Source organism: Poecilia reticulata, chromosome 5 (genome assembly GCF_904066995.2).
Source record: "Poecilia reticulata chromosome 5, P_reticulata-male-v2, whole genome shotgun sequence".
NCBI lineage: Eukaryota > Metazoa > Chordata > Actinopteri > Cyprinodontiformes > Poeciliidae > Poecilia > Poecilia reticulata.
Window position 1 is genome coordinate 4,900,745 of NC_088834.1, and position 23,727 is coordinate 4,924,471.

The 23,727-nt window shown below is 37.9% G+C and overlaps 1 protein-coding gene across 3 annotated transcripts in view; it reads left to right on the top strand.

Annotated features, from left to right (window-relative positions):
- The window catches only part of slc12a5a (solute carrier family 12 member 5a), a 155,260-nt gene that overhangs the window by 107,893 nt on the left and 23,640 nt on the right, over nt 1-23,727 (top strand). For all 3 annotated transcript variants that reach the window (XM_017304944.2, XM_017304943.2, XM_008408932.3), the window contains exons 4-6: nt 9,030-9,176; nt 21,022-21,076; nt 21,962-22,092. In XM_017304944.2, coding sequence (XP_017160433.1) covers nt 9,030-9,176; nt 21,022-21,076; nt 21,962-22,092 — 333 coding nt within the window. The remainder of the gene's footprint in view (nt 1-9,029; nt 9,177-21,021; nt 21,077-21,961; nt 22,093-23,727) is intronic.

A 23,727-nucleotide genomic window follows, 5' to 3' on the forward strand; every position in this document is an offset into this window, starting at 1 on the left:
ATTTATATTACAATCACGAAATCACGATTACAAAGTAAATGTGTGACTCATGTCAGACATTTACTTTGTGAGATGTTCAGCGATGTTCAACAAACCTCCAAGAACTTCACAAAACAGCATTATGGATTTTTTTTTTTTCAGATAAATCAGATTACGAAGGGTTGAATAAAACACCACAACATAAAAGCCAATTATAACACAGTGGATATGCAAGAAAATCTCTTAAAGAATTGTGATGTGTGAAGTCTGGACAAATAAAATCAAAACGACATGTGTGAAGCATCTACTTACTGTATGTCGAATAGATATTGTATGTCACATTTTCAACCAACTGAAAGATTTCTGTTGGCTACAACAGAAATCTTTGCACACCACATTTCCTACAAATATTTTCACAACCATTATGTCGTTATATATAGTAACCGGTCACAACTATTATGTGTCTACTTCATGTGTATTTCATTCGTCACTCAACAGACTGAACGTCTCACTTTGTGGTTAGACGCTGTGTAGTATGAAATATGAGCCAGAAGTAGGCCAAATCTAACTGTGTGTTAACATGGTTTGCACACATGCAATTTTAAAAATGATTCTACAAACCTTTACATTCTCTATCAACACTTTGAAAATGATCAAAATGCAGGGCTTGGAAAAGCATTGTCCCTCTGTTAGGTTTGCAACAGTTATGGGTAGAAATAAATTCTTTTTGTGGTTCTAGTTTCCAAAGGATGTAAATACATTTATCTTTTTGTATTAAATTTAATTTTATATCACCTGATATTTTATTTTAACAATGAAAAGTTGCTGCCTAAATGAACTACCTTTTCAGTTGCCCAACCATCTGTTCATAAGTGCAGCTGTTGCTATCCATCACTGTGACATTTCTTGGTTTTGACTTGTTCCCAAAAGCTACTCAATAACCCACAAAAATGTACTAAAATTTAAAAATGAAACAAAATGTAGAGCTACAATTGTAGTTGAATGTATTAGTTATTATTCTTATATAAAGGTTCTAAATACTTTATTCACCCTTAATAATACATACAGACTGAGCAGTTCAGTGCAGTAAAAGCACAGATGGTAAAAGTGTCCCATGTGAAATCTAAATACTTCAAGTAACATGGAGAGCGTTGCATTTAATGCATGTATTAAAACTATGCAGTCCTTAAAACGTTAAGAAAATCCTATGCTTTTCCATTGCTATAGCTAACTTGCCTTTTGTGCAAGTAATCTCAGAAACAAATGTGACTCTTGCTCAGTGTCATTTGCAACATAAATGACATTCAGTGACAAATGTAATTTCTCCAGTTCCACCGTTCAAGCACGCTGCATTTCTCTAATGAGAGTTTTAGGAAGACCTTCATGCATCTTGCTAGAGAATAAAGCAGAATTAGTCTCTTCAGATCTTGACACGAGACCTTTAGTCCTTGTTCTTTGTCGTACATGTCAAAAGAACTTGCCACTTAGCTATTATGGCTGCAAAGTGGGAAATCTCTATCTGTGAAAATGAAAATGCCAGGATTTCCAAGTTGGCCTTTTAGTGTCTCAGTTATCAAGTTAAATGGAGCTTCCTTGTTAGGATGAACAAGGATTTGCTGCATATGCATCACATTCTGTTTAATTTTATATAGCAGTGTGCAAAACTCTGACCTTAATTTATTAGTAGATTAACCAGGTCAGTTAATACTAATGCAAAGTAAATGATAATCCTCATTACTTGATGCTTGCTGCTTTGTAGGAGGAATATTTTGAGGCAAGACTCATAGGGAGTCATTGTCAATGCACTTTTCCTCTTAGGCTTTTACAACCTAATGTTCCCTCCTGTAAATGTTTCCTTTCTGGGTGTTTTATGATCCCACTCTCAGCTCTGCCCTTAAACTCTCCCCCTCTCATCCTGCCCCTCTCATTAGACCAATGTGCCAGATTGGTATTCCCATCAGTGGCCCTCCCAAGGATGAATCCCGCTTCTTGTCAATTTAGGTTATTTATTACAGCGGCGCTAAATAGAAATTTTACAGCTCATGTATTTTTCAGCTAACTGGTTCAGCCGAAGGTTTTGTTCTGCGTCGATTTCTTTTTTCTTCCACCTGACTTCATACATCTTCATCATTTATTAGTCTTTTTAATTATCTTTGAATTGACTGGTTAGTTACTTAAGTCATGCATAGAAAAGAACTCAACCTCTCATCCTGTAATGACTGAAAATATTGTTTCAATCTTTTAATAGTTCGGTAGGTCCTTGGTCTTTAATATGATACTCCCTCTTAGGGAAAGGATTTAACTTAGTGGATAGTTTGTGTTATACATTACAATAAAGAATAAAGTACCCTGAAAAAGTGTGGGTTTTTTGTGCAATGGCAGAAAAATTATACATAGTTTTAAAATATTACAAATAAAAATCTGAAACGGTTGTGTTTTTTGTATCAAGCCTCTGTGAGCTGGTGCTTTTCTTGAGAAATGTGGGACTGCAAGTCTTATGCTTAACCAGTGCAAAAATCTGATGGAGAAAGTCTCCCACCTGAGCTCTGAATCACTGTGGCTCCTCCAGAGTTACTTATGCCTCTTGTCTGCTTGTTAAATTAATATTTCCTTCAAGTGCTTCACCATATACAAGTGATAATAAAAAGTTAATTCAACATGACCATTTGGTAAAATATTTTATCAGTATTGTCAATTGTGGTCTAAAAATAAGTAAAAATAATGCAATTGAGGGTTTTTTTTAATCAACACACAGAATCGACAATATTCAGCGATATTTTTATTAGCATTATTGTTTTTCTGAAATGGTTTCAAAAGTAATCAGTCATTTAAATTGTTCATAGATTTTAGAAAAATTTCCATTGGAGTTAATCGTTACTATCATAGTCATGTCATCCTGAATGATTTTATCCATTCCTGATTAAAAACCTACCAATTTAAAAGACAAAATATATCTTTAAGAATCCTGAGCAGTTCTTCTTCTGCCTGATTTAAAGGCAGACTGTCTGGACTCACTAACTGACTCACTAATTCTGTGCTTATTTGTTGAAGAATGCCTGCACCTTTCAGATTCTCTGTTCTGTCATGTGTTCACGCTGACCTGAATCTCAGAAAGCCTGGATTCAAAGTCTGGTGCAGCAGCATAACATGTGGATGAGTGCACAAAGAAATCTCCAGTCAGAGCTGCCAGTAAGATGTGAAAATATGTGAAGACTTTTTTTTTTTAATCTTAGAAACACGTATTTTAGAAACACGTGTATTTGTCTTTATTTTTTTCCCTCCGATACGCAGAGGCAAAAAGTGGTTTTACAGACGACTGTTGGCTTTTACATGCCTGTGCACACACAAACCAACCCGACCACAGATTGACTGTTTCATCCACAGCCGGTCATGGAGGCGGATGTTTGCCGGCCTCTCTTCTTGCTGTCTGTTTAATAATTCAACACACCTGAGCAGAAACACATTTGCCCTATCAGCTCCTGTTTGGCCAGCAGAGCGTGGAGATGGCGTTACAAGCTCCCAGCCTGCCTCCCTCTTGCTTGTTAAACCCCCCGCTGCCCCCCCCCCCCACCACCCCCCATACCTCATCCCACCGCTCGCGCTCCACTTCATGCCTCTATTTCTGCCAGAAATGAAAGTAATGAAACAATAAATGCGCCCCCCTCCTCTCACTGCTCCAGTAGAGAGACAAAACAAAATCATGTTGCATTTTCTTTGATGTATTATGAAATTGGTAAATTAAACATCAAATGCAACGACCCCAGTGATCTGCAATAGATGTGAAAACATCAAACGAGCTTACTCATATCGCATTCAATAATGCAACCCTGCACAAAGATTAGGCCTGTCAGCAGGCCTCCTAAATTCGGCGTACCTCTAACAAGGAAATATTAAAATTGGAATCATTTGTCCATGCAGCTTGGAGGAAGTCTATTACAGTTTTCGTCTGGAGACACAGCCGTTCTCAGCTCTGTAGGAGCAACTATGATTTTGTTTTAAAACAATTTGTTTTAACAATAACAATCATAATAGTAATAATATTAATATACTGTGCCAGACTAACAAAGCAGAAAATACTGTGCAGCTATTTGAAATAAAAAATATCAGACTCGCAATCCAAAGGGTGTGGAATTGAGTTGGCTCACTTTTCCAAAAATGTGCATAATGAGCATGTGTGTAACATTTAAAGATACAGACTATTTACAATACAGTATGTTACTTGATGCTCCTCATGTTTGAGGAAACAAACATCTGTCACTTACCCTGACATTTTGAAGACGTCTTTAATAAATAAAAAGATCAAAAAAGAAGAAACAAATCATTTCATTTAGGGAACTTTTAATGCAAGATTAAGAATAAAGTCTAAAAATAACTTTTTGACCTCAAAAGTCCGTGGAGCCAGTGAGGTGCAGATATAAAAAGATCTGTGGCAGTCTAACTGTGGCAGTTGGAGCAGCAGGAGGCAGTGACTTTAAAGTAGGCGTCACAGCAGATGAATTAAAAAATCCCGTTGTTTGCAAAGCACACCTGAGCCATCCAGTCGTCGGGCTGCTTCCATGTCCCAAGGGGTCGGTGGGCAGCTGTTTCCTGCTAGTTTAGTGGTGCCACGCTGGCCTACCTGTAGCTCTGCAACAGTTCCTGTTCTCTTTGTTCTTGGTGGCTCTTTCTCCTGGGAAATCATCACTCTGCTGGCTCAAAGCCCATTAAACAGACTCATTCTGTGTGAGTGTGTAAGCATCTATGAGACCAGACGCCGGTCGCGTCTGCATTCCCTGTCCACAAACAGCCTAATGATGCACAAATTGAATGAAAATAGAAAAGGGAGAATTTCAATAACCGCCCAGCCTTTCTCCTTCCCACAGGGTCAATAATTCAGGAAATACTCAAGTGTTCCATCTGTTTCAGGCTATTTCCCAATATAAAGTCATTATTGCATCTATTAGTTCACCAAATTTTTTTGTTTGGGTTTCTGATCACCGAACCCAGAGGTGTTTCATCATGTTCAAGTTCTCGAATTCCAGTTGTTCATTATCAGTTCATCTCATGTAACAATCACGATTTTGAAGCAGACAAACAGTTTTTTGTTTTTTTTTAGAATCTGCCTATTGTTATGTCTGGATTACGATTCAACGCTCAGCTGAGCACTTCACATAGCAGCTGAACAGAGAAGGTCTGCTTGCTTCAGCTTCCCTATTGTGTTAAGAAGCAGACAGGGGATGTGACATTTTGCAGACTGTAGAGGGTTGTAGAAAATTTTGGTTGAGTGATGTTTCCCATAAACAAATTTTCCGTCGGTTAATTATGTTAGAGCAAAAACATTTAATCTCTAAAGTTGTACCTAAGACTCTTCTTTTGAAGTCTAAGTGACTTCCTGATTAAATTGTAATGTATAATTGTGCTTTTTTTCCGTATATCTACCTACCTATAATTCAGTGTTATAAAACTGAATGAAGCATTATCTCTGAAGACAAAATACTAAGAGTAAATGAGTGTATTATAAAGGAAGGCCTTTTTCTGCACAGTTGGAGATCTCCGTGGGGATTTCCTTGTTAAATAAAGAAAAAATAAACAAAAGAGTGAAACACAGAATATTACAGTTTCCAAATGCACACAGGTTTTTCTTTAATGACCTACCTGTTTTATTACAAACTGACCTCAACCTGCTTTGTGCAGTGGCAGCAATTTTGCATGTAAAAGCAAAGTGCTTACCGCAGGCGTACCTGTCTGCTTGCAACACCTGACTGCTGTTATAAAGTACACACTGAGTCCCTGAAGGTCCTGCCAATGCAAATTCTGTCATATTAATTACAGCATTCCTAATGGGAGATGGAGAAAACGCTTTGGAGGTTAAAAGAGGAGACTATGTCAGGTTTTGTAAGACAGAAAGACAGAATTTGGGCTTCCTTGTGTTATTCTATGTTCTATTAATCTACAAAAATTATTATTATTATTGCCTGAGACATATGTTTATATTATAGAGATGTCATTTAATCAGTTAGCTTTGCAAGAATATAAACTGTGTCAATTTATATTTTCTGAATTCCTAAAATAACTGGGCATATTTAGATTTTATACTCTTTCATTTGTTATTTCCAGCTTCTTTACAGGGGTCTAAATAATGACTGACACAGACAGACAGTCACACTGATTCTCCTTGTGTGCATTGTAAAATAACAATGCAGTTCTTAGTACAGGTGTGCAGGAGGTTAAAATACTTTCCAAAAAGTAATTATGGCTTTGAAATCGCAAATGCAGCTGTGCAAGTGGAAGCCCATTCTGGGCTCATTGAGTTAGAAAAGGCTCTCAACGTCAGGATGATGAAATATCATCTCCTCCATTGAAGGACACAGTCACATTGAGCGAAACTCAGATTTACATACAGCAGACAAAAGGCAGACTATTTAAATCACTGTCATATGGCGAGGGATGTGACAGAGATGAAAGAGGTTTGTTATTAGCTGCTCCCTTGAGCGGCCTGCGGAGGCCAAGACACGGATCTTTGATTAAAGTGCAGCGGGACTGAAGGCTGAGATGCTCCCTGCTGGGAGGATTTAGTTGTAGAAGAAGTAGTAGGTCAAAGTGTAACCTGGAGGAGAGCACGACTGAGACATATTTCACCAAAACGTCACAACAAACGTTCTGACATGAACTTCAAATATTTCAACATTAATCATTAGCTATAACAGGGTAATTTATTAATATCTATTATGATGGATCGGTAGGAAATCCCAATGCAGTAATGTGAAGGTCAACAATTTGATATTGAAGATTTCGTGTCCCTAAATCTTAGGCAATGCAATGTGAGACAAAGCAAAAGAAACCCAACAATATTAACCTGTTTTAATTAAAGCAAAACATCATAATTAATCCAAATGACACTGCCATTGTTTTTTGTTTTTTTGTAACAAAAAACAAAAATAGTAAGCAAAAAAAAAAACAACAAAACGAAAACCTTCAATAAAATATTTTATCTATGAGGTAGTTGGTGCTTTGTAGCCTATGGGGTCCCATCTGTAAAGTTAAACAGTCACGTTAACAGCAGTAATTGGTGTTATTTAGCCTTTCATAAGGGAACAAAATGGGAGTTCATTTTCCAAACTCATTTTTATCATTTTATTCTTTCAGTTTTACATGTCACAGTTTCAAGCTAAATTATTGAATTGACAAAATGTTGTAGCAGCTGGAACTATCCAAGTTTCTCAGGGTCATTGTAGGTGGTTATGAATGTGGGTAGGAAGAACTTCCTGCTGTGGCCATTATTACAACAAATCTGATGAAACTTCCAGCTAAAGACTCTGTCGTTCTTCTGCTGTTTTGTGGAGAAGATGCTCAAGGTTGTCCATTATGTTGTTCATTTTTTAAACAATCCTTCTTCACAATAATCTCCAGAGATACTAACACAATACCAAGAATCACTCTTCTTTTTTACCCATTTTGTGGCAGCCATATTTTTGACTTGGACCACAGCCAATTTATCCTCTCTGTTATTCTTTGTTCAGTAGAGAGAAGCAACAGCCTGTGTGTTTTCTCTTCTGTGTAGCTGAGGTCGATGCTTTCACTTGATAAACTGGGTCAGGGCTGTATATGGGGATAATTACGCATCTTTGACCAGCTGTCCTTGAGCAGGAAATGAATATTTCACTGTTATATGCGAGGTCATTGCATTTGTTGTTCTGATTTAAAATACTCCATCACAGATGTGCAGACAGGTAAACATTCAGGATGACAAAGTGCTATAACAAAACAAACAGGTGTATATATTCACAATCACATCAAGGACAAAAGTGTTCTATGAATAAACTGCGACAGAATGGATCTCTAGCATCCACGCATCAGAAATGGTCTTAAAAATGTTGTCCTTGAGTTATCCTTCTGGTGCTGTTCAGGGAATCTTTCTGTTTATTCGCTGATCCACATTAGGGACAAGAGTGCAGCAACAGTACTGTAAAACTGAACAAGTTTATTACAAAGAACGAAAATGGTAAAGCAATCCTTTAATGCCCTCCAGGCACTCAGGAGACTGTTGCCATGGCGTCCATGTGATCACATTTCTTTGTGTTTTGAGTCAAAATGAGCTTTCTTGACCTCATCTTACAAAAAGTAGGAATGGGAGGTCTTAAAGTAATATTTATTCTATAATTACTGCTAAGTTAAACTAAGAAATGTTAGACCTTTAAATGCAAATCTAACTGAAGTGACAAGGAAGCGAATGTCATGACTTAAAATTTCAAGTATAACAAGCAAATTTACAGGTACACTTCAGGCATCAGTTACCATCCCAATCTGTCACTAAATACAATGTAATAAGACTGCACAGCTTGTTACAAAAATATAGTATAAAATATAAATAAATATATATAAAATATATGAAAAAATATAGTATAGCTGTTCTACTCAACTCTAGTTTGACACCAAATTACTGTTTCATCAGTTAGTGTCTCTGGTTTTTTAGAAGTCTGCTTTTATCTTGTGCTTTTGTCTTTAGAGCTAGTCTGTCAGTGAAAACACAGAGAGATTTTTCTACAACTGGTAACATATTTACACCCCATTTTGATTAAATAACCAACAAACAAATAAAAAATTTAATTTATCTTTCAGTCGGTCATCAGCAGCAGACTCAACATTAATCACTCACACCAAAAGATACAAACTTGGATTTTGTAGGAATCATTTGTCCTACTAATAAATGTGTATGTTTCTTTAACATGAGTATGATGTGTGCTGTTTGCTTCTATCAAGACATCTAAACTAAAGCAGATTTCCAAGCTGTGCTTCTCAGCATGCATTGGTGTTATCTCAATTTTCACTGAGTCATACCTGCCAAAATGTAGCAGAAATCTGTGTTGATGATGCACATCTGGGGAGTCAGTTTTACAGCAGGCTGGCAGTGACACTGAGCCAAGTCTGCACCCTCTGAGAAGTGACGGCTTATTGAAATTCAAAAACATAAAGTACGACAACAGTTTAAGTTGAGCAAAACACGCAAAAAAATAGTTAGAATAATTTGAATAGTGAAATTTGACTATTCTGTTTTTCCCGTCTTTATCCAGGCCCCTCAGCTTGGCACCCTGATGGGCGTCTACATGCCCTGCATCCAGAACATTTTCGGAGTGATCCTTTTCCTCAGGATGACCTGGCTGGTTGGAATCGGAGGCGTCATCGGGACCTTCGTCATCGTCTTCATGTGTTGTACCACTGTGAGTCTTTTGCCTACTTTCACATTTAGACTTATATTGTCTTAATGCTCAAGTTGTCGTGATCTCTAAAAATTGTAAAGCAAACATCTGTCCCAGGAGCAGTAAAGAAGAAATTACTGTGGGAATATATTTATAATGCACGCTATTTGCATTTTGTCAGTTTCAGGGAATTTAATACATCATTTATTTGAATGTGAATTTTTCTATGCTTGAGATTCTGTATACCTAATAATTCCAGAAATAGATCTTTTATTTATTTTTTAGACACTTGGAGAGACATTAGTTACCTCAGTAGGCATTATCATCCCGCTGCTGCATCCATGTTGTTAAACCAGTGTTATTAAACCACTGGAATAAGGGTTGAAGCCTGATTCCTTGGAATTGGTACTGACGTCTGCCTTGTTTGGTTTAATCCTAATTTATGAGCTATAAACCATTTAGATTTTATGTGCTTTCACTGTTCTGAAGGGGAAGCTGCTGATGAAACATTTATTGGTTGCCTTTTCAGATACAGATTAGTTGGTTTATTGCATATTTATTAGAGGAACAATGTAATGTGGGTTTAGGTTGTAGTAGACAATATTATTCATATTCATCATGATGCCAAGCCTGGTGGAGCTGTGTGTTATGTTTACCTGGCCAGAAGTCCAGCAAGCAAGTGTGTGCAAATATACAGAGTGTTAGCTTTAAATAGTTACTGCTATTCCGCTGTCCTGTGCTGGTTTGTACTTGCTAGACAATTGTGTGCATCTGTTAATATCGTGGCTGTTTACATCCAAACACAAACAGACCTATCTATTCTTGAAGTAAGCAAAACGGCAATTTCAAGAGTGTATTTTTTTGCATCAAGTCATTTTCTGCATAAATGCTGTTTCGTAATATTTCCAACTGTGAGAATGACCCGCATCAGAGAGTCTGTCAAATGAAAATGTGGATTGCAACTGTGAAGAAACTGGCTGGAAAACTGTTTGCAAATTTCCCAAAAATATGTCTGATGGATATATGTAAAAAAATAACTTCAGAAAGCCCAGAGAAAAAATAATAAAAATAAAGCTCTCTAACAAAGAGACACTTTTTATGCTCAACTGGATTCTACAGATTCCCACATGCATGTAGCAGCAAATAAAAGAAACTCCTCACTACAAGGACAAGGACTGCATACTTTCTTTAAAAAGAATCCAGTGTTGCAGAAAATAATACAGACACAGGTACTGGACACTGTAAAAACAAGACAACTGAAGATGAAACACCTTGTTGTTCTCTCGTTCCTATTACTGTCACTGTCATGGTGAATTCAGGCCTTGCCGTGACCTTGAGACTCAAATGACAACCCTATCCCACAGAACAAAGAGTCCTGCTGTTAGTTATCTGTGTGGATTTTCACACTGATTGTGTTTGACTTGTTTGATTAAATCCATCGTCAGGGAATAAATATTGCAATTTTCCTTTGAAATTGTAAAATTGTAACCCTTTTCAGAGGAAATCTTACAAAAATACAACCACCATTATTTGTGGGGGTCAGGGCCCAAAGCAACCCACAAATACCTGAAATCCTTAAATACCTGAGATCCATTCTATAACTGTCTGTTAGTAGTTCCATCACCAAATATACTTCAGTATGCATTAATACACAGAGTGGAAACCCTCTTAGCATTACCGAAAAAGCTAACGTCCATGGTCTCCTTCATCCCTGCTGTAAGGGCCTCAGCCAGTCAGCACCAAAGAAAATAAATGGCTCTCCTGGATTGGTTGCTTTGCAAATGCCAGCCAGTAGAATGTCAAGTAGCCCTGCCCCAGGGTGTTTCTGAAATATGAAGACATTTTAACATCCAGTAAAATTGGGACTTTTAACGGTATCATGTGAGCTCAAAGCACTTTTATACTTTGTAGCAACAATAGGAGGTTGACAACATCAGGTGCAGAAATCCCTAATATTGAGACAGCATGTGGCGACAGTGGAAAGAAAGTGCTTCATTTTCCTAACAGGAAGAACCCTGGAGTAGAACAGAAAGAAAACAATCCAAAACATATGGGCCACAGCCCACAAAAAGCATTCACCAGACACAAAATCAACCTGCTTCCTTTGGCTTCTTAGTCCCAGACCTAAATCCTAAAATAACCTGAGGGATGAGCTGAAGAGAAGAGACCCAAAACTTTCTGGAACTAACAGTTATCCCTCTCTCTAAGTAGTCTAACCAAGAGGACTAAGTGTACTTGCAGACATTTTAAATAAATAAAATGATATACTCATATTTTATTACTGTTTGAAACATTTAGAACTTCAGAAACTGAACTCAATCACATTCCATCGAGACACTCTCATTTCTCCCAGAGAATGAGGCATGAGGACTGAAATCTTTAAAAGTGTGAAAAAGCAGATTGACAAGAAGCCAGTAAACACACATCATTTTTATATCCTCACACACTTTAACAGCATAATGCCCCTCCGTGTACACACCTGATTAAAGCCTGAAACACACACTCTCTTTTCTGTCTCATGCACACACACAGCGCTTATCAGTCACACCAAGCTCAGAGCAGAGCCCTGAGGCGATAAGCCAGAGCGTGAACAGTGCATGAGAAACCCCCCCGCCCTCAACACACACACACACACACCTCTCTCTTCCTGAGCGTATTACATAACATATAACCACTGAGACCTCCAGGGGTTGCCAGCCGCATGATGAAGGAGTGCATGTGTGTGCAGCGATTCCCACCTGATTGAAAGCCACAGGACTTGTGTAAAGGAATCGTGGATGCTGCAAGAGTCCATGTTTTATTCAGTGATGGGATATTACTGACAGCACGCTTTTCATTAGCTGCTCAGTCACAGCTGCACATATCTGTTACCGAACACACATACGCGTCCTAATTTTTGCTGTCAAGCAGCCTTTTGACAGATTATTAACGAGGCTCTGTGCTTTTTTCCAGGAAATCTTTATTAAATGAAAAGTGTGCCTCCATGTGGAACTGCTCTGACACCGTTAACCATGAAATGATATGCAAAAGTCAACATAGTGCAGCATTCTGCAAGCCGGTGTATTCAAACATCTGGTGTTTGTGTGTGTGTGTTTTTATCTCGCATAATAAATTTAGGCTTGTCAGGAAGATAAAGAGACGTTTCAGATTCTGGATGTAAACTTGTCAGTTGTTTTGCCGTTCTCATTACTCCCAGGTCATGAATCCTAATGCTGCGAAGAAAAGGGTCGACTGACTCATTTAAATGTTTCGGATGATTTTTTTTCCTTTTGTGTCTTTCAGTTTTCACTCCAATCTCTTTCCATTCCTCAGTTTCTCTGTGGATTTTTCAGTAATTTTTCTCTCGTCACTCTGCTTCTCTCTTTTTTGTTTCCACCTATCATCCGTCTTGCTCCTGTTCTGCCTGAGTTGTCAGCCTCTTTTGCTTTTCACAAAATCTGTTTGTATCCGGCACATTAGCCTAAAAGTGATAATCCTCTGCATCTGCTTCATCCGACACTCTTGCTTTCCTCTGCAAGCCTTCCACCGGGATGTCACGTGATGAAGCGCGTACAGAAATGCAGCAGCATGAAAAAGTTCCCTAACAGATTTGTTCAAAATGTTTCAGATTTGTGATCAAGATAAGCTCAGTAAATCCAAAAAGCAATTTTCAAATGGTGCTTTAGAAAAAAAAAAAGTGCTACCTTTATTAAATTATGAATTGAATTTGATTAGCTGCATTTGCTTCATTCAATCAAGCTCGATAAATGTCAGACCCATAAAATCAAGAAATCACATGAGTAGAATCTGTGTGACAGCAGCAAGTAGGATAACATTATCTCAAAGAGCAACAGATTGACTCCAGTCCACATAAATTCATTTCAAAGCTTTTGAATCCATCCATCCATCCATCCATCCATCCATCCATCCATCCATCCATCCATCCATCCATTTTCTTACACATTTGTCCCTAATGGGGTCGGGAGGGTTGCTGGTGCCTCTCCAGCTAACATTCCGGGCGAGAGGCGGGGTCACCCTGGACAGGTCGCCAGTCTGTCGCAGGGCAACACAGAGACACACAGGACAAACAACCATGCACACACACACACTCACATCTAGGGATAATTTGGAGAGGCCAATTAACCTGACAGTCATGTTTTTGGACTGTGGGAGGAAACCGGAGTACCTGGAGAAAACCCACACATGCACAGGGAGAACATACAAACTCCATGCAGAAAGACCCGGGCTGGGAATCGAACCCAGAACCTTTTGAATCTCACTACACAAAAACAGTGAAGACGTGGAAAAATGGGAAATCTCCACACAAATGCCTGTCAAAGGTTCTTCAACAGTCCTTTTATGATTAATCCAAAACGTCACAAAAAACAGAACAATATTAAAAGCACTGAAGGTCTCCGTTACCTCAGTTAAATTCACTGTTTCTGATTAATCCACAACACAAAAACAGGGCAAAATAGCATCTATCTTAGTGCTAGAAGGTGAAAACCACTGCTGGACAAAACAGCATTAAAAAAATCTCGATCCTCAAAGTTTTTGGGAAAATATTTTGTGCACTGCCAACACAAAAGCTTGCTTTAAGAAAGAGATGGGTCCCTCCACATTTCCTACCTACATTCAAACATTGTGGTGGTGGTTGTGTGATGGCCTGGGGCTGTTTTGCTGTTTCAACCTGAATGACTTGCCATAATTGAAGGAATGTTGAAAAAGGTCCCTTTAGGTAAAAACAAAACTGAAAATACATGACGACAAATGGAACACACAAGGCATCAAGGCACCAGAGCAGAACGAAATGATACGAGGAATCATGGCACAAATAGAAGGATCCAGCAAATGTAGAAGGTGAAAGAGGAACTTAACCCTTGTGTGTGCGAGGACTGAGGCAAACGTAGAGGACTATGGCAAATGATGCAAGTTTTACGTGTGTGGGGTCGGTTGGACGCCATTTCGACATACAAGGGTTAAATACTGAATGAGAAGTGGCGATGAAAAAAGAGCTACTTACAGGTGAGTGGATGCAGCTGGGAAAGAGAGCAAATGAGGAAAGAATTAACAGCTTAGACAGGAAGCAGAAAAGAAGGGAGGGGATGAGGTAAAAAACAAATAAACATATATGTGAAAGGGGAAATGAAACCTGAACAGTAACAGAAATAAATACTAATCTAATGAAACACATTCAAAACAAAATTAACTGAACAAGAGAAAATCTACAATGGAAAGATTAAAAAAAAATAACTGAAGCTAAAAGTCCAAACACCTCTGGATCATAACATTTTGCATTTAATCAGGTTTCCTCAAATATTCCAATATCTGTTTAAGTGTGACAACAAAGCGATAACAAAAGAAATCTGTAAAAGAGCAAATACTGTCACACCGGGCTGTAGGTGTATAAAACGCCACCGAAATGACAAATCTCTACTTCTCAAAGATTTTCTGCATTTGAGAAACAAAGCATGCTAAGAACGCAAGCACTAAGGGAACCGGAAGACCTCTAGTCATGTCTAAACTAATTTCTGCTCAGCTCTGAGGTCAACAAAAGGCCACATCAGAGTTTGTAGCTCAGGGACAGCACAGACAATCTGCCTTTTTTTTTTTTTTTTTTTGCTAAAGCAATAAAACATTGCTTTAGCTCATTTGTCTCCATGTTGGCTTAGAAATGACTGAAGCTCTTCTCCTGCTTGGACCACATTTGGAGGAAAATTCCACTACCCTATGATATGTGAGCTTTGTGCAATTGTACCTCATGTGGCTGAGACAGATGGCACGGCAGCATAATCTGACGTTGTCTGCTGGCTCGCTCACAGACCAGAGGGGCCGTGGGTTCAAGTGAGTCCAGGGGGACAGACTCCAGGTTTCATAGAGAGATAAGAGTTGGAGCCAGCTGAAATATGACCTATGCTGTATTACACAGACACATGTAAAAAAAAAAATCCCAATTTCAGATTTACTTAAAACAGAAAAATCACACGCTGTTTTCTCAATGGTGGTTTCTGTACAGTAAAAGGTGGCTGATTCAGTAATAAGTTTGTAATGTTCACTATGCAAAACAAGAAGCTTCAAAATGGAAAAATTGGACTTTCATTAAGAATTACTCATAAAATAAAACCTGAGGAAAGATTCACTTGATGAGTTTTGTTAGCTTTCTTGATATTTCTCTAATCTATTGAAAGATTAAACTCTCTGGATGCTATTTTCACTGAAAACTTGACTTATTGACCCAGACATCCCCTTCTTTTTTGTACTGAGCTCTACGCCTGGGAAGATTTTACTTTGACACGTCAAGTATTTTTTGAAGCAGCAGGTATCAACCAATCACAGTTGAGACTGTCCAATGTGGTTGCCATTGTCTCTACCAAGAAGTTTAGTTTCCTCTGTTTATTAACATATAAAAACATTTAACTCCAGAGCCTGAATAGCTTGTGAAATGATCTGAAGTTAACATCCACTAGAAAAAAATCCTTATTAACTGCCGGTCATATCAGAAATTAAAATTGAGGAAAACATTTAATGAAAACCTGTTATTAAGCTGAGGTGTTATATTCTGTATATTATGCTTAACAACAATTATTAACCCTGTCAGTATGATTAAAAAGCACAGGTCAGGCCCTTTACACAAACCACCAAAAGAAGAAGTGATTACTATTGATCTGATTACATTTCATTGTTCCGTTGGGTAAACTTTGGCTACGGTGTTTTTATGGATGCTGCTTTGACAAATTTCACCAACCTAAACACTGTTTTAATCTACATCAATCCCATCCCTTAAAGGCTGCAGAAGGTGCTAACCTCAGTGAATCCTACTGTAGTAGGGAACTTCATCTCTTCACCTGTCCAATAGGTTTGCCATAAATCCCTCATTTTTATGCCAGAACCAGCCAGAACTGTGTCTCTGGTATGAATAAATGGAGGTATTACAGATGTCTTCAAACTTGTCTTACATAATTTGACATGTTTCATTTCCAGTTGCTGTGGCTGAAATAAGCTAAATTTAATGTGCAGCATGTCCTGCACATTTGTCTTCATCTACGGTACCAACAGCATAAATTACACAATTCAATTGATTACTGTTCTCTGCAGTTGCGTGTTGATTCAGTGATTGGGTATTTGTCTGGCTACCTCTGTGTGGCTGCAACCCACATCAGATAAAACACTTAAACAATTACTGTCTTATCTGCTGGGCTGGGAGAAGAGCTTGTGGCCTCATTATGGCCAGATTAGACTGAAATTCAGAGCCTTACTCACTTCTCAGTCCAGATCGTCAGTCCAACGGGCCCTCAGGTGGCTCTAACCACATTACAGTGTTCACAGAGGCGATTGTGATGCAAGTTAAACATAATTCTGAGCATCCTGCATTCTGTGGCAGAAAGTAATCAGAATGTGTTGCTTTGTCCCTTGTATCTGGCAAGGAATGCTCAGAAAATGGAAATAAGATTTTAATGTCCCATCAGAGACTTACAGTATAAGTTCATAGCTAAACTTAAACTTTGAAATTTCATAGTGAAGCTGACAAAAGGAACCAGTTTATGTTCTTCATACACATAAGTATACAAGTCAGAAAGTGGCTTAAAATATATAGAAGTTGGCCTACTTAACTATTATAATAGTATGACTTAATATTGGACACCACTGCATACCGTATTTTCCGCACTATAAGGCACATAGGATTATAAGGCACACCTTCAATGAATGGCCTATTTTAAAACTTTTTTTCAAATATAAGGCGCATAGAATAGACACTTCAGTTTGGGTTGCCAATTTGTTCCGTACTCTATTATTACACATCCACATTTGTAAAGAAGTAGGCTTCCCCAGTCGTTGTTTCACTCACGGTGTTGGTGTTGTGATATTGTGCCCAACTGCTTTCTGGGTAACAGACCAACCGCTGCCGCCGCAGTCTCTATCTCTCTTCCGCCGCCCCCCTGGCTTTAAATGTATTATCAAACTTTATTAACAAACCAGCGTTCTGACAACAATCCCAGCATGCACCGCGCACTTCTTCTTCTACGGGGGAAAATGAAGTCGGCGGCTGCTTACCGTAGTTGCTAGACCTGTTGTGGCTCAATATTGGTCCATATATAAGGCGCACCGGATTATAAGTCGCACTGTCGGCTTTTGAGGACATTGAAGGATTTTAGGTGCGCCTTATAGTGCAGAAAATACGGTAACACAACCTGTACTTTCCTGATACATACATGGTACTAACCAATTATTTTCTGTTATTTATTTGAACTTTTCTAAACACTTACAGAAAACCTTTCAGGAACATAGATGTTTTAGTTAAGTCCTCAAATTATTTCCTGACACTTCCCCAGAACTTGCACTTTCTAGAAACTTACCCTTACATTAACAGAACTTACAAAGAACATTTACTGAGCATTTTAAGGGAGCTTACCAAATTATTTTCAATAACTTGTGGTATATTTTCCTGGAACCAACATGGTTCTTTCAGGAGGCATATTTAATTTCCTGTGTAATTTATCAGTTTTAAGTAACAAAGACAATCCAGGTTATACAGCTGTTCTCAAAACCAACCTCTAATAGTAATTATATGTGGAAGAAAGTAATAAGCAGCAAACTACATTTAAGTTTCATAAATTATGTTCCAGGAATGTACCATGCAATATCTTTTAAGGTAAAAGATATAAAAAGATCTGAAGGATAAAAAAAAAGTTGGCTTAGAAACACTCTACAACCTCTAGGTTCTGTGAATATAAAACATATTTGTTTCAGCATGGTGAGGCTTTAATGTGTTACCAGTAATTTCATCGCCCATCCATCCATCCATCCGTCCGTCCGTCCGTCCATCCATCCATCCATCCATCCATCCATCAAATGTTTGCATATCAGTGCAGGGTTTCTCAGACCACATCCAAAAAAACCCCTCAGAGTTATGCATTTGTACCATTACAGCAAAGTCTGGGTGTCAATAAATGTCTTTCTTTGTTTTCTTCAAGATTTTAGAGGTTAACTTTCAGAAAGCAACTCTTACTCCTCTTGCCTAAATGTAATCGGCATGTATCAGTGAAAATATCTGTAAAACCAAACTAAATAAATCTATATTTTCAGTTACCACAAAGGAAAACAGTACCAATTTGATTTCCTTGTAAGGATATAAAGTGTAGAGAAGAACTAAATTATTCTTAGAAAAAAGTTAGCCAGCACAATAGCTTATAATACTTAGCTTTTGACAAGGAAGCAGAAAAACATGGCCTAAAAGTCTTGAGATAAAGTGAATGCAGCCCGATTTGAAGATGACTGAAAACCAAGTTTTTTCAAATCCAGTCGTCCAGAAGTTTTGTTCAAGTATCCAGGTGTCTTTTCTGCAGCACAGGCATTATTTCTCTTTAACCCATTCCTTGTAATAGAAAAGTCAAAAAGCTGGAGAGTAAGAACTGTTTTGTGAAAGGGCATTTAAATCTTCCAGTCTCTCACATCTCCTCCTGCCTCCTTTTCTTTCTGTCTGTGCTGCTCTCCTTCATGTGGTGACAATGCAAAAAGACACTCAGAAACCGAATAATGGTGTTTGAAAGAATAATGAAATCTTAATGCAGCCTTTGTACTGTCAAACACATGGTCTTTCTTTCGGTCTCAGTCACTCACATGGCTATTCGCTTTGTCTCCCCCCCCCCATGCCTGTTCTTCCACTCACTGCACGCATCTCTTCCTCCTATCCTCTGCAGGGCAGCCAGGGCCGGCTGTCAGTGTTACAGGCAGCTCCTCTCAAGCGTGCACTTACATTTCTGATGGTGTTTTTCTCCCACTCAGTACCAGACTTAACATTAGAATCGTGATTGGTTTCTGTTGGTTCACATAGAGCTGTTGACAGGCCGTGTTGTAATATTGTGTATACCGTCAACCAGCAGGAAGCATGAGCTTTTAGCATAGCTGTAAACTGTCAGTCTCCCTGGCCTCATGGATGTGCGTAATTTCAGTATTCTATTTTGGCCGGTGCAGAAATATCTCAATAACTATGGGTTGCAGCAGGATGATGCTATAGAATTATATGAACTCCCCTTTTACACCACTGAGATTTTTTTTTTTTAGCTGTTTCTCCGTTGATTTCTCATCCATCCTTTGTACTTCACTATGACAGCGTACTGTCCAGTGTGTGGTTAAAAACATTACTGCAATGGACAAGTGAAAATGAAATAAAAGATTGCTCCGGTTTTCTGAAAAGTTATGTCTTTAAAAGACAGAAAATAATTTTATCAAAGATCTGACAGAATCAAAGACATGAATCATTCTTCAACTTAGCATTTAATCCGTGCCACATCAGTTTAAAATATCTTTAGAAATCAGTTTGCTGTTGATTACATTGTTTCCATTTGTCAAAGTGTGGTTTGTCTTCTATTTTTACAGTTTCAGCTATTGAAGTATGGAAGATATGTTTCTTTGGCTTCTTTTAATAGTAGACACATTTGATTCATCTCTTGGATTTAAGAGTCATTTGTTCTGCAATAATTCATTTGATTGGATATAACTTGATTGTCATCATAAAATAAGCTAATGTCAAAAAACCTTCAAAAGATTTTCAGAAAACCCAGAAAAGATTTCAACTGGCCTAGATTTCATTGAGTTTTAGTTACACAGAGAACTCAAAGACTGTCATTAGAGAAACAAGAAAATTAAAAAGGGGACAAAGTTTATATTGCATGTTCTGAATAGCAAACACAGATATGTTGAATGCTTAGCTATGAATTGTGTCTGAAACATAAAGTTGGAGGGGATATCCAATAACTTTAATGATTCATCAATGTCACTAAGCCAAGAATTTAATTTCTCCATTACTTTGGTTCATGAGCAAATACACTCAAAATGATATACATTACCAGCCGCAGCTGTACCCTGCAATTACAGCTATCTATTGCACATTACAGTGACGTGTTGCAGAGCTAAGGCCGTTTCCTGTCTTTATGCTTGCATAATAAACACTGTCAGTGTTTGTTGTCAGCAGTCCTCATGACCTTGCTGATTCCAGGATTTAACTCTCGACCCTGCTGCTCATACATTCTGGGACAGACAGTCACTGAAGGCTCCCAGTAGTAGATGTACTACCAGTACGTCTCCACATCCAATGAAACTCTTGTTAATCATGTAAAAAGATGAAAATTGTTTACATTATTAGAGTAATAGTTGTATTTTGATGTCATAGAGATCTGTTCTGTTCTTTTGTAGAGAATACGAAACCAGAAATGTTTTTAAAACCGTTGTTTCTTGATGTTGGATTAAATGTACTTCATTTAAAGCTCATATTTTCTAAATATTTCAGTGTGAAATTATGCCACTGCAAAATTTATTATTATTATTATTATTATTATTATTATTATTATTATTATTATTATTATTTAAAGATTTTTGCATAGAATGCATTCAGAGAGTATTCACAGCGCTTCACCATTTCCACATCTTGTTTGTTGAACTCTTATTACAAATTACATTAAATTAATCTCTTTCCTCAAAATTCTACACACAAATACCCCATCATGACAATATTTAAGAAAACATTTGAGGGCTTTGCAGATATTAAATATAGAAAACAATTTTTTTTACATTGACCTAAATATTCACAACCTTTGCTTTATACTTTGTTGATCCACCAACAAAGTGGATCAACAGTATTTCTTTGCAATACAGGATATTAATATAGAGTAAGGTTGCAATATAACAAAATGTTGAAAAAGTGAAGCACCATAAATACTTTCCAGATGCAGTCTATATTTACTACGAGCTCAGAGCGTACTTTAGATTTAATGTTACATTTGGTATAAAACAATGGTATCTGATGAGAATTTAAGAAACACTTTCTATCATAATAATAAGCAGATTCTGATGAAGATGTAATATGTTTTTTCTCTCCCTCTCCTTGAAGACGATGCTAACTGCCATCTCGATGAGTGCCATCGCTACCAATGGAGTAGTGCCAGGTGGGTGAGCAGACGCCGGCGCCACACAGTCATCGCCGTTTGATGCTGCCCGCTTCTAAATTTTCCCTTTTCACGGATTGCTTTTGGCACATTCCTGCCTGCACAGCTTGATATATTCAGAAACATTAGGATCTTTAGTCTGTGATCTTGTGCTCTTTAACTTTCTCGTCACACATTATTTACACAAAATAAAGTATCCGCCAAATTCCTGCCAGTAGAACCCAAATCTGCACATTTGGATCCGTGTGACGATGCATCGCTTTACGCATGCGGCCTGTAATGTGGGGCTACGTAGTAATAATGGTCCACATCTTATGTTCAGCAGGGGTCACAGCAAATTACAGGCTTGTGAAGGAGCTTGGATCTGAACACCCATTATAAGCGTCTGGCGTAAAATGGGTGGCAGCCTTTATGTTGTTGGGAAGTGCTGATTAGGGACTATTTATTTATGCACAATTAATTAATTGGCACAATGTTTCTCATAAATATAAAGGCACTGTATTAACAAGAATAAGAAGAGGTTAGTAGCACAACACAGTTATACACCAGTGTTCCCTGTTATGTCAAATGATTAATGCATTACTAATATTAATTATAGAAAGGTGAACATTTATAAATCAAAGTAAAACTATTATAAGTGTATTAATCAAACTTTCAGGGTTATTCCATTTGTTTTTGAAGTGATGTACAAAGGATCAACTATTTTTTCTTGTTGATGGGTGGTAACCTGATTCTCATTCTGAACAACAAATCTGCTTGGATAATCAAGTTATCATAAACAAATCACTAAACTGGTGGAAAGCAAAGAGTAAATTATGTCGCTGATTAAACTGAGTCATAAAGAAAACACATGCATGCCAATGTTACTCTTGTGTCTGCTTTTAGCTGGGGGCTCCTACTACATGATTTCCCGTTCATTGGGCCCTGAGTTTGGTGGAGCGGTGGGGATCTGCTTCTACCTGGGAACCACCTACGCTGGAGCCATGTACATCCTGGGAGCCATTGAGCTGCTCTTGGTAAGAAACATCTTACCAAGATCACCAGGTTCCCTCTCTCCTAATACTCAATTTTCACTAGGCCTGTCACGATAACAAATTTTGCTAGATGATTAATTGTCTAAAAAATTATTGCGATAAGCGATAATATTGTTTCAAGACCTTTTGACACTGATTTAATGGAAATGAATACATGCGATTTCCGGCCATAGATAGATGCACTTTATTTTCAAATGAACACATAACACTGAAACTAATAAACTAAATAAACAAAACAACCAAAAACAAAAAGGATTCTCAGTCTCCATTAACAAAAAACGTACTTGAATAAAAACTAAACAACATAAAGCCAAAGTGGAAATAAATACTGCATTCAACCAAAAGAGTGCAGATAATAAAGTCTGTAAACTATATTGTCCTTCAATAATCACTAGATTTAGATAGAGAAGACGGGCACATCCCACTACCTAAAGCAGTAGTTCACACTACACTTTTTGCCCCTATTTTCCCCTTATGACAATCTTAGATCGTTTGCCGATCTAAGATTCTCGCTGGTGGTTTCGTAACCGATCATCCTGTAGACGATCATCCTGGTTACGGTAGATCGTCGTGGCCGCTCTGATCTAAATCGGGTTTTCCCCGACAGGGAGCTTAACGCTGAACATGACAGGTAGCCAATCAGAAAGCGCGGATTCTCCTCCTCGCTTTCTGAGGGGAAATGACGGAGGGGAATCCCAAACAGCTGACACGACGCAACCCGAAGTCCAGCGGACATTGGAGATATGTGGAAACATTAATGTTTATTCAACATTTCTTGCAAATAATATAGAAATGACCAGGAGAGGAGTTGGAACCAAGTTGCTACCTCAGTTGATAAACCCGGTAAGTTTCCAGCTGTTCTTCGTTAACGTGACATAAATAGGTTATAATGATTTTCATTCAGTCAGAACTTTACGCTGAATCTAGCCAAATGCATCACAGGTAGATTCTAGTAAAGCATTGATTAATGCCTGATATTAAAATTAGTTAACTGGACTTGTAGCCATTATTTCATGCCCATGTGGCTGGACACCACACGGCACGATCAAACCGTTTCACCTAGGATTTCTGTCGGCTGATGTGTGGTCTCTCAGGTCGACAATCGGCTGACAACTCGTGTAGTGTGCGCTGGACATTACACTAAGGAAATGAGGAAGGGAGGGTCAATGGAGAGCAACGGAGCTGAGCCTTTTTTTCAATCAGTGTCTTCAACAGAAAGAGAAAAGGGCAGAGACGATAAAGCCGATAATTAAAATGAGGTCGATAGGTTTAATTTATCGTGCGATTAATTGATTTATCGTTTATCGCGACAGGCCTAATTTTCACAAATGAAAATGTGAATGAGCTCAGCCTCATACACCAAGCTGGTTATTTTTGCAAACTGCAAAATAAACTTGCAGCTTGCAATCTCCTGCTGGTCCATATTACTTATTGCAGTTGTGTGACCACATTCCCTTTCAGCAGCTTAAAGGTGGATTATTATTATTATTATTATTATTATTATTATTATTATTATTATTATTATTATTATAGATAATTAGTTTTTTAAACACATTCCAGACATCTTTTAGCTTGCACAACTTTTGCAAAATGTTCTGCTTCATAGAGACGGTTTTC